The sequence below is a fragment of the Euprymna scolopes genome, chromosome 8 (genome assembly GCF_053919585.1).
Source record: "Euprymna scolopes isolate OS-2025 chromosome 8, ASM5391958v1, whole genome shotgun sequence".
Classification (NCBI taxonomy): domain Eukaryota; kingdom Metazoa; phylum Mollusca; class Cephalopoda; order Sepiida; family Sepiolidae; genus Euprymna; species Euprymna scolopes.
In genome coordinates, this window is record NC_136489.1 from 142,058,296 (window position 1) to 142,071,893 (window position 13,598).

At 27.8% G+C, this 13,598-nt stretch overlaps 1 protein-coding gene across 1 annotated transcript in view; it reads right to left on the bottom strand.

Moving 5' to 3' along the window:
* LOC145283795 (hephaestin-like protein) overlaps positions 1-13,598 on the bottom strand; it is a 156,346-nt gene that overhangs the window by 71,388 nt on the left and 71,360 nt on the right. Inside the window, exon 9 of the mRNA XM_080132875.1 lies at positions 6,354-6,562. Coding sequence (XP_079989001.1) covers positions 6,354-6,562 — 209 coding nt within the window. The remainder of the gene's footprint in view (positions 1-6,353; positions 6,563-13,598) is intronic.

Here is a 13,598-nt window from a genome sequence, read left to right on the forward strand (position 1 = left end):
CTAAAAAGAATTATAAACAACATTTATTTCGACAAAGAATTATAAACAACTTTGATTATTAAAAAGAATTATCAACAACTTTGTATTACTAAAAAGAATTATAACAACATTCATTTCAACAAAGAATTATAAACAACTTTTATTATTACAAAGTATTATCAACAACTTTGTACAACTACAAAGAATTATCAACAACTTTGATTACTACAAAGAATTATCAACAACTTTGATTACTACACAGAATTAAAAACAACTTTGATTACTAATCAGAATTATCAACAACTTTGTATTACTACAAAGAATTATCAAAAACTTGCTATTACAACAACGAATCATCAACAAATTTGATTACTACAAAGAATTATAAACAACTTTGTATTACTACAAAGAATTATCAACAACTTTGAATACTACAAAGAATTATCAACAACTTTGAATACTACAAAGAATTATCAACAACCTGTTATTACTACAAAGAATTATCAACAACTTTGTATTACTACAAAGAATTATCAACAACTTTGTATTACTACAAAGAATTATCAACAACTTTGATTACTACAAAGAATTATCAACAACTTTGATTACTACAAAGAATTATAAACAAGTGTGATTACTACAAAGAATTATCAACAACTTTTTATTACTAAAACAATTATCAACAACTTGTAATACTACAAGGAATTATCAACAACTGTATATTACGACAAAGAATTATCAACAATTTGATTACTACAAAGAATTATCAACAACCTGTTATTACTACAAAGAATTATCAAAAAGTGTGATTACTAAAGAGAATTATCAACAACTTGGTATTACTACAAAGAATTATCAACAACTTTGTATTACTAAAAGCATTATCAATACTTTCATTACTACAAAGAATTATCAACAACTTTGTATTACTACAAAGAATTATCAACAACTGTGTAATACTACAAAGAATTGTTAACAACTTTGATTACTACAATACATTATAAACACTTTCATTACTAAAAACAATTATCAACAACATTTATTACTACAAAGAATTATCAACAGCTTTGATTACTACTAGGAACTATCAACACTTTGATTACTACAAAAAATCGTGACCAATTTTTATTACTACAAAGAATTATCAACAAGTGTGATTACTACAAAGTATTATCAACAACTTTGTATTAAAACTAAGAATTATCAACAACTTAGATTACAACAAAGAATTATCAACAACTTTTATTACAACAAAGAATTATCAACAACTTTGATTACTACAAAGAATTATCAACAACTTGCTATTACTACAAAGAATTATCAACAACTTTGTATTACTACAAAGATTTATCAACAACTTTGATTACTACACAGAATTATCAACAACTTTGATTACCACAAGGAATTATCAACAACTTTGTATTACTAACAGGAATAATCAACAACTTTTATTTCAACAAAGAATTATCAACAACTTTGCTTACTACAAAGAATTATCAACAACTTTGATTACTACAAAGAATTATCAACAACTTTGATTACTACAAAGAATTATCAACAACTTTATTACTACAGAGAATTATCAACAACATTGATTACTACAAAGAATTATCAACAACTTTTATTACTAAAAAGAATTATCAACAACATTGATTACTACAAAGAATTATCAACAACTTTTATTACGACAAAGAATTATCAACAACATTGATTACTACAAAGAATTATCAACAACTATGTATTGCTACAAAGAATTATCAACAACTTTATATTACGACAAAGAATTATCAACAATTTGATTACTACAAAGAATTATCAACAACCTGTTATTACTACAAAGAATTATCAAAAAGTGTGATTACTAAAGAGTATTATCAACAACTTTGTATTACTACAAAGAATTATCAACAACTTTGTATTACTAAAAGCATTATCAATACTTTCATTACTACAAAGAATTATCAACAACTTTGTATTACTACAAAGAATTATCAACAACTGTGTAATACTACAAAGAATTATTAACAACTTTGATTACTACAAAGCATTATAAACACTTTCATTACTAAAAACAATTATCAACAACATTTATTACTACAAAGAATTATCAACAGCTTTGATTACTACTAGGAACTATCAACACTTTGATTACTACAAAAAATCGTGACCAATTTTTATTACTACAAAGAATTATCAAGTGTGATTATTACAAAGAATTATCAACAACTTTGATTACTACAACGAATTATCAACAACTTTGATTACTTCAAAGAATTATCAACAACTTTGTATTGCTAAAAAGAATTATCAACAACATTGATTACTACAAAGAATTATCAACAAGTTTTTATAGCTACAAAGAATTAAAACAACTTTGAATACTACAAGGAATTATCAACATCTTTGTATTAAAACAAAGATTTATCAACAACTTTTATTCCAACAAAGATTTATCAACAACTTTTATTACAACAAAGAATTATCAACAACTTTGTATTACTACAAAGAATTATCAACAACTTTGTATTACTAAAAAGAATTATAAACAACATTTATTTCGACAAAGAATTATAAACAACTTTGATTATTAAAAAGAATTATCAACAACTTTGTATTACTACAAAGAATTATCAACAACTTTGTATTACTAAAAAGAATTATAACAACATTTATTTCAACAAAGAATTATAAACAACTTTTATTATTACAAAGTATTATCAACAACTTTGTACAACTACAAAGAATTATCAACAACTTTGATTACTACAAAGAATTATCAACAACTTTGATTACTACACAGAATTAAAAACAACTTTGATTACTAATCAGAATTATCAACAACTTTGTATTACTACAAAGAATTATCAACAACGTTGATTACTACAAAGAATTATCAAAAACTTGCTATTACTACAACGAATCATCAACAAATTTGATTACTACAAAGAATTATCAACAACTTTGTATTACTACAAAGAATTATCAACAACTTTGAATACTACAAAGAATTATCAACAACTTGGATTATTACAAAGAATTATCAACAACCTGTTATTACTACAAAGAATTATCAACAACTTTGTATTACTACAAAGAATTATCAACAACTTTGTATTACTACAAAGAATTATCAACAACTTTGATTACTACAAAGATTATCAACAACTTTGATTACTACAAAGAATTATAAACAAGTGTGATTACTACAAAGAATTATCAACAACTTTTTATTACTAAAACAATTATCAACAACTTGGAATACTACAAGGAATTATCAACAACTTTGTATTACAACTAAGAATTATCAACAACTTTTATTACAACAGAGAATTATCAACAAGTTTTTATTGCTACAAATAATTATAAACAAATTGATTACTATGAAGAATTGTAAACACTTTGATTACTAAAAAAAGTAAAAAACATGATTACTAGAATGAAATATTAACAACTTTGATTACTACAAGGAATTATCAACAACTTTGATTACTACAAAGAAATATCAACAACTTTGATTGCTACACAGAATTATCAACAACTTTTTATTACTACAAAGAATTATCAACAAATTTGATTACTACAAAGAATTATCAACAAATTTGATTACTACAAAGAATTATGAACAAATTAGATTACCACAAAGAATCATCAACAACTTTGATTACTACAAAGAATTATCAAGAACTTTGATTACTACAAAGAGTTATCAAGAACTTTGATTACTATAAAGAATTATCAACAACTTTGATTACTACAAAGAATTATTAACAACTTTGTATTACTAAAAAGAATTATAAACAACTTTTATTTCAACAAAGAATTATAAACAACTTTGATTACTACAAAGAATTATCAACAACTTTTTATTACTACAGAGAATCATCAACAACATTGATTACTACAAAGAATTATCAACAACTTTGATTACTACAAAGAATTATCTACAACATTGATTACTACAAAGAATTATGAACAACTTTGATTACGACAAAGAATTATGAACAACTTTGATTACTACACAGAATTATCAGCAACGTTGATTACTACACAGAATTATCAACAACATTGATTACTACAAAGAATTATCAACAACTTTGTATTGCTACACAGAATTATCAACAACTTTGTATTACTACAAAGAACTATCAACAACTTTGATTACAACAAAGAACTATCAACAACCTGGTATTACTACAAAGAATTATCAACAAGTGTGATTATTACAAAGAATTATCAACAACTTTGTATTACTACAAAGAATTATCAACAACTTTGTATTACTAAAAGCATTATCAACACTTTCATTACTACAAAGAATTATCAACAACTTTGTATTACTACAAAGAATTATCAACAACTCTTTAATACTACAAAGAATTATCAACAACTTTTATTACTACAAAGCATTATAAACAAAGAATTATCAACACTTTCATTACTGAAAAGAATTATCAACAACATTTATTACTACAAAGAATTATCAACAGCGTTGATTACTACAAGGAACTATCAACACTTTGATTACTACAAAAAATCGTGACCAATTTTTATTACCACAAAGAATTATCAACAAGTGTGATTATTACAAAGAATTATCAACAACTTTGATTCCTACAAAGAATTATCAAAAACTATGATTACTACAAAGAATTATCAACAACTTTGATGACTACAAAGAATTATCAACAACTTTGATTACTACAAAGAATTATCAACAACTTTGTATTACTACGGAGAATTATCAACAACTTTGATTACTACAACGACTTATCAACAACTTTGATTACTACAAAGAATTATTAACAACTTTGTATTACTAAAAAGAATTATAAACAACTTTTATTTCAACAAAGAATTATAAACAACTTTGATTACTACAAAGAATTATCAACAACTTTTTATTACTACAGAGAATCATCAACAACATTGATTACTACAAAGAATTATCAACAACTTTGATTACTACAAAGAATTATCTACAACATTGATTACTACAAAGAATTATCAACAACTTCGATTACTACAAAGAATTATCAACAACTTCGATTACGACAAAGAATTATCAACAACTTTGATTACTACAAAGAATTGTCAGCAACGTTGATTACTACACAGAATTATCAACAACATTGATTACTACAAAGAATTATCAACAACTTTGTATTGCTACACAGAATTATCAACAACTTTGTATTACTACAAAGAATTATCAACAACTTTGATTACAACAAAGAATTATCAACAACCTGTTATTACTACAAAGAATTATCAACAAGTGTGATTACTACAAAGAATTATCAACAACTTTGTATTACTACAAAGAATTATCAACAACTTTGTATTACTAAAAGCATTATCAACACTTTCATTACTACAAAGAATTATCAACAACTTTGTATTACTACAAAGAATTATCAACAACTCTGTAATACTAAAAAGAATTATCAACAACTTTTATTACTACAAAGCATTATAAACAAAGAATTATCAACACTTTCATTACTGAAAAGAATTATCAACAACATTTATTACTACAAAGAATTATCAACAGCGTTGATTACTACAAGGAACTATCAACACTTTGATTACTACAAGGAACTATCAACACTTTGATTACTCCAAAAAATCGTGACCAATTTTTATTACCACAAAGAATTATCAACAAGTGTGATTATTACAAAGAATTATCAACAACTTTGATTCCTACAAAGAATTATCAACAACTTTGATTACTACAAAGAATTATCAACAACTTTGTATTACTACGGAGAATTATCAACAACTTTGATTACTACAAAGAATTATATACAAGTTTGATTACTACAAAGACTTATCAACAACTTATTATTACTACGGAGAATTATCATCAACTTTGTATTACTACAAATAATTATCAACAACTTTATTACTACAAAGAATTATCAACAACTTTGATTACTACAAAGGGTTATCAACAACGTTGAATACTACAAAGGTTTATCAACAACTTTTATTACTACAAAGAATTATCAACAACTTTGATTACGACAAAGAATTATCAACAACTTTGATTACTACAAAGAATTATCAGCAACTTTGATTACTACAAAGAATTTTCAACACTTTTATTACTACAAAGAATTATCAACAACTTTTATTACTGGTATAAAAAAATTTACCCAGCAAACAAAAATTTTCTGATGCATTTTAAAAAAGTTGATATTGTGGATGTGAACACCAAATAAAAATGGAAGACTACCAAGCATTTACAAAAACTTTTCAAGCAGTATGCAAATTCCAATTGATTTTTTTCTAAAACAAAACAAAGTATTTTTTTGCTAAATTAATAAATTTTACATGAGTTTCCAAAATGAGTTTCACAAAACATGACTTACTTGTTTGCCATTTTCATCTAAAGCTTTTTCTTTACAGATGAGCATTGGTCCAACAAGACCAGAATAAGAGTCTTTCATATAATCAATCACAGATGAATACATTCTTGTGATACAAGGTGGGTCATCTGGTAGAGGACCCATCTCTTTTGTTACTTGCCATGTATAGGTCTTCACTGTATTTGGCATAGCATTGTATTCTTCCGTCAGTTCTGAAAGATGCCAAAAGTGAAAGAAAAATTAAATTTCCAAATTGAAATCATACTGTCAAAACTACAATTCATTTTTGTAATTGACAATTTCGCACTTTATCAAATACAGGCTCCCGATAAGAGTAAATCTCATTGAAATCTTATTTGGTTACAGTTGGAAGTCTGACAACTTTCTTATAATCTCCCTTTGTTTGCTAAACATTTCTTCTCTCTATCCGTCCACACATGTGTATGTCTTTTTTTGTATTTCTGTTTATTCCTAATCTTTTTCACTAACAATGTAACATGCAACATTTATAATGAAACAAGAATAATGGTGGCAAAAGAGTTCTTAATTAGAATTACATACCCAAGATGCAAAAAAAAAAAATAAATTATTAAGTAATAAAATGTTTTTTTTAACTCTCTTAAATGAATTGAATAAAAAATAAATTTGCATTGCATTAAGAAAATCTGAAAATCTGTCAGAACAACAAAATGAACAACAAATACTTTTAAAATTCAAAGAAAAATGTAGTGATACTGGAACTTCAGTATATCTAATTACCATAAATTAGAGTAAGAAAATTTGCTAAGAGGAGTAGAAAAGAAAGCTTGTTTAGCCACTAATAAATGCTAACCACACACTTTACAACAATGGTGTCACTGAAAAGATCTCAATTGTCTCTCGATGATTCTAACTTTGTCTTTATTGGGCTACAATGTTTTGCTGTCAGTGCAAGAACTAGAAAGCTAAAAAAGCAACAATAAAGCAGGAGGAGCAAATAAAATAGCAGATTTATTTTTTTGGCAACAGCAGGATTTGAGGAAATAAAAGTTTCCACTATGGTGTATCTCACAAACATAGAAACCTGACTTTCAAAACATAAGTCAGATCATAAGAAATATGAGATTGAAGAAAAAGTTGGTTGTGGCAGAAAGAATGAAGTTAATGGAGATAAAACACAAAACTGATAAACGTCTATGAAATGAGAGTTGATATTATGAGTTTGAAAAACTTGGTCAACTGAAAACTTTCACTTAAGGTTAACTGAGTGACTGTGCTATGATATAACATAATGGAACAGGAAATATGTCTTTACAGGCATTGAATAAATAAATTGTTATAAAACAAGAAATAATACAAAAATATAACTGGTATAAAAAATTAACCCAGCAAACAAATATTTGCTGATGCATGTTAAAAAAGTTGATATTGTGGATGTGAACACTAAATAAAAATGGAAGAATGCCAAGAATTAACAAAAACTTTTCAAACAGTATGCAAATTCCAATTGAAAATAGTTGAAAATGAAACCAATAGTGGATTTTTTATAAAAGTAGAAAAAGATTGAACAAAGAAAAAAACATCTTTTATTATATAAATCTCACCTGTCTATTAGTGTGCGTGTATATATGTATGTTTATAGGTTTGTATGCATGTATGTATGTAAAAATTAAAAAAAAAAAATCCAAGCGTCTGTAATTTCATATCATTTGGACTGTTGTTTTACGTATGACTTTTGGAATGTTCCTTCATGTGTATTTAACATGTGTTTGTGTGTGTACGTATGTATAGGCATATGTATGTGTGTGCGTATTTGTGTGCCTCTACATAATTATGGTTGCATGTGTGTGCACATGCATGCATATGTTGGCGTACATCTGTATGTATGCATGTGTTTATTGTCATGTGTGTATGGGGTGGAGAGGGCTCCCATTGGCTGCAGTGAGGGCGACCCCCCTAGGAGAAGCAAATCTTAGATAAAAAAAAACAAAAAAAAAAACAAAACAAAAGTAACATAAAGCGGAAGACCAGTACCCGCATTAAGCTGGTCTGCAGTTTGAATTGTTGCTAGCTATCTTGCTCTTGCTTGTTGCTAGATGTCAACATTTTGAACTGAGAGAGAGATTTAGCTGTCGTACAAAGCTAAAACTCTGTAACATCATCTGTGTATAGATACTCCCTCAGCCATGGAGAAGTTGTGACGCATGTAGGCCTGAAATGCTGGAAGCATGTAATAATTGATCTGCCATCATTATATGTATATATGTATGTATAGGTGTATGTATGTTCATGTACAGGTGTATGTGTATGTGTGTATATCTATGTGTATATGTATGTATATGTGTATATATGTATGTGTGTGTATGTATTTATGTATATATATTTTTTGCATGTATGTGTATATATGCATGTGTGTGTATGTGCGTTTATGCATGTGTGTATGTGTATATGTACATGTGTGTATGTATATGTATGCATGTATATGTGTATGTATGTATGTGCATGTTTGTGTATGTGTGTATATTTATGTATGTGTATGTATATTTAGGTAAGCGTATGTATATATATATGTGCATATGTGTACATGTGTGTATATGTATGTATATGTGTGTACGTATTTTTGTGTTTATTTATATGTATGTACATGTGTATGTATGCGTGTGTGTATGTATATGTATGTATGCGTGTTATGCATTGTGTATGTATATGTGTGTGTATGTTTACAGATAGGTATGTGTGTATGTGTATATATGTATATTTGCATTTATATATATATATGTATCTATGTATGCCATTGACTTGTCTTGTGTATGTTGATGTATGTGTACTATGTATTGTGTATATATGTATGCATATATGTGTGTTATATGTATGTGTGTATGTATGTATGTATGTATGTATGTATATATGTGTATGTATACTAGTGACCGTCTTCAGTGCCATGTCTGAGCGTGTGAATTTTGCCGGGAGGACTAAAGTCATTTTCGGCTCATGGACTTTCAGTGCCTGAGGTAGTGGCACTCGTCTGATAAGACGTTGCAATCATCATGTATGTATGTATGTATGTATGTATGTATGTATGTATGTATGTAAACAGTCCACATGGAAAAAATGTGTGAATTTGTTTATATCATCGTCAGTTACTATTCCAAAAGTGTTTTTCTCAACCAAACTTTTTATTTAAAAAAAAAAAAAACAAGCGGGAGACCAGTACCCACATTAAGCTGGTCTGCAGTTTGACTTGTTGCTGGCTATCTTGCTCTTGCTTGTTGCTGGATGTCAACATTTTGAACAGAGAGAGAGAGATTTAGCTGTCGTACAAAGCTAAAACTCTGTAACACCATCTTTGTATAGATACTCCCTCAGGTATTTGTCTATTATAAAAAAAAAAAGAAAGAAAAAAATTCCTGTGGCGATAAAAAAGCTGTGACGTGTGTACGCCTGTAATGCTGGATGCATGTAACAATTATTCTGCCATCATTATATGTATCTGTGTATGTATATGTGTATGTATATTTATATATGTGTGTGTGTGTGTATATTTATATATGTACATGTGAGTGTATATGTATTTATATCTATGTGTATATGTATGTATATGTGTCTATGTGTAAATATGTTTGTGTGTGTACATATATACATTTATAAATGTTTGTATGCATGTATGTGTGTATATGCATGTATGTGTATGTATGCAGGTGTGTATGTATATGTATTTGTATGTGTGTGTGTATGTGTATTAATGCATATATATGGATGTGTATGTATATGTAGGTAAGTGTATGTATATATATGTGCATATGTGTATGTATATGTATGTGTAAGTATATGTGTGTATGTATTTGTATATGTGGATGTATATGTATGTATATGTGTATGTATGAATGTGGGTATGTATATGTATGTTTGTGTATTATGCATTGTGTATGTATATGGGTATATATGAGCGTATGCTTATAGACATGTATGTATGTATGTATGCATGTATACATTTATATGTATGTATACCAATGACCGTCTTGTTTATGTTTGCATGTGTGTGTGTATGTATATGTATGTGTGCGTATTGTGTATCGTGTATGTACGCATGTATATATGTGTGTGCGTGTATATATATATATGTATGTATAACAATGACCGTCTTTAGTGTCATGTCTGCTTGAGCTGGCAGGACTATATGTCTCTTTTTTTTTTCGGGCTCATGAACTTTCAGTGTCTGAGGGAGTGGTACTCGTCTGACAAGACGTTGCAATCATTATCATGTATGTATGTATGTATGGGAATTTCATGACTGCTTTGTTTTACGTATTGCGTGTTCTGGATTTGTTTTCATTTTTATTATCGTGTGTATTCGTCATGATCATTGGGGAATTATACCGTTTTTAAACGCCTCTCTCAAAAAAACAACAAAAAAACACCAAGATTCATGACTTCTCTGTTTTACATGTTGCATGCGATGTATTTGTTTTATCTGGGGTGGAGAGGGCTAACATATAGCCATGGTGAAGGCAGCCTTCTAGGAGAAGTAAATCTCTGATCTAAAAAACATAAAACGGAAGACAAGTACCCGCATTAAGCTGGTCTGCAGTTTGATTTGTTGCTGGCTATCTTGCTCTTGCTTGTTGCTGGATATCAACATTTTGAACCGAGAGAGAGACTAGCTGTCGTACAAAGCTAAATCTCTGAAATAATATCTTTGTACAGATACTTCCTCAGACATTTGTCAACAAAAAAAAAAAAAGAAAGAAAGAAAATGTCCTATTGGCGATGGCTGTCCATATTAACAGGAACCAAAGATATTATGCTAAACTACACCCACTCCAGCTCTGTTGCTGGAATGTGAGAACACTTATTGAAAATGGTAAAAGACTAGAATGGAAGGCTGCAATTTTGATTAAGGAATTGCAAAGATACAATATAGACATTGCTGCACTCTCTGAGACACGTTTCGCAGGTGAGGATCAACTGGTTGAGCGCGAGTCGGGCTACACGATCTTCTGGTCTGGTAGAGCTGAAAAGGAGAGGCGTGAGGCTGGTGTTGGTTTTGCAGTTAAGAACTCCTTAATTGACAAGATCGAACAGCCAGTAGCCATAAATGATCGTGCAATGACATTGAGAATGCCCCTTGCTGCTCGTTATATGAATGTTCTTTCTGTCTATGCGCCGACTCTTACTTCGCCTGCAGACGATATTACTTCCTTTTATCGTATGCTTAGATCTATTATCACCTGTTTGCCAAGCGCTGAGAGTTTGGTGGTTCTTGGTGACTTCAATGCACGGGTTGGATGAGACTTGGTCTCCATTGGGTCCATATGGCATTGGTAGAGTCAATTCAAATGGTATGCTGCTTCTCCATCTCTGCAGTGAACTAAATTTTGTTACCACCAACACTTTTTCCCACCAGAAAAACAAGGAGACCTGGTTCCATCCATGCCTATTACTTTTTTTTGTGCTTGTTGCCATTTACGATTTTTTTAGGGGGTTGGTTAAATTTTTTTATTTTTGAAACATTTTTTAGGACTTTGTTGATCAATACCCTTACCATAAAACCTCTCCACACATAAGCAACACTGAGTAACCCCGCTAGTTAAAAATCAAAGTCAACTCCAAATTGTAGAATTTAAAGTTAATTTTTATTTAAAAAATTCCAGATTGAAAATTCAGTCAAAGAAATTTTACAGAAATTTAATTTTACAAAATACATTTTTCATAAGATTCATAAATCGATGTTTCCCAATCATAATCAATACGATAAACATCAATGTTATGTAATGCTAATTGCATAATATTATGCATTTTAATATGCATTGTAATTCTAATAACACAATAATATGCATTAGGATACTAAAAAGAGCTCTCGGTTGGTTTCAATAAAAAAGCGGGGCAATGTTGGCAGCTGGTTTGGCTGCCCCATACCCAGCATTACAATCTTCAAAGGAAGAAAAATAAAAAATAAGAAATAGAGGTTTACATTTTTCTTCATTTTTAAGTATCTTTTTTTATTAACATAACCGTAACCTTTCTCTCTTCTCACACAATGTGGATGTACAAATAATGCTCTTCCCTTTCTGCGCCATGGATTATAACAGTAGTTAAAGCAGGTGCTCTTTTTCTCTCTCAAACCCTCACTTTCTCTTTATTTTCTCACTCTCTTTTCTCTCGCTACCCCTTTTCTTAATTGTCTCTCTTTCTCTGTCTTTCTTGTTTCTTACTCTGTCCTCTCATTTTCTTGCTGAATTTTATGTTTAAAAGAATTAATCAAGTATAAATATTTTTTTAATTCCTCATCCAAAAATTAATCCAATATAAAAGTTATTTGCAAAAATTAATCCAATATAATACTGTCTTAAGTACTCATCCAAAATAAAAGTATCAAAGTTTCATAAAAATTTTTTATTTCCTCATATATCAAGGCTTAATATTTTTTGATTACTCAAAAACAATTAATAAATATAAAACATTTTACTTGTTCATCAAACAAATAATTATAAAAATATTTTAATTATTCATCTAAATATTAATAAGTATAAATATATTTCCATTACTTATCCTAAAATTAATAAGTATAAAAATATTTCAATTAATCATCCTAAAATTAATCAGTATAAAAATATTTTAATTGTTCATCTAAATATTAATAAGTATAAAAATATTTAAATTACTCATCCAAAAATTAATAAGTATAAACATATTTTTATTGCTAATCCAAAAATTAGTAAGTATAAAATTATTTTATTACTCATCCAAAAATTTATAAATATAAAAATATTTTAATTACTCATCCAAAACTTAATTAATATAAAAATATTTAATTACTCATCCAAAAATTAATACATATGTTATGTTTTTATTACTCATTCAAAAATTAATAAATACATAATATTTTATTACTCATCCAAAAATTCATATCTATAAAAATGCTTTAATTATTCATCCAAATATTAATAAATATATATTTTACTACGCATCCAAAATTTAATGAGTATAAAATTATTTTAATTACTCATCCAAAAATGAACAAATATATATTATTTTTATAACTCAACCAAAAATTAATAAGCATGAAAATATATTTATTACTAATCCAAAAATTAAAAAATATAAAAATATTTTAATCACTCATCCAAAAATTAATAAGATAAAAATATTTTACTTACTCATGCAAATATTAATAAATATATAGTTTTATAACTCATCCAAAAATTAATAAATATAAAAACATTTTAATTACTCATCCAAAAATTAATAAATATAAAAATATTTTAATTA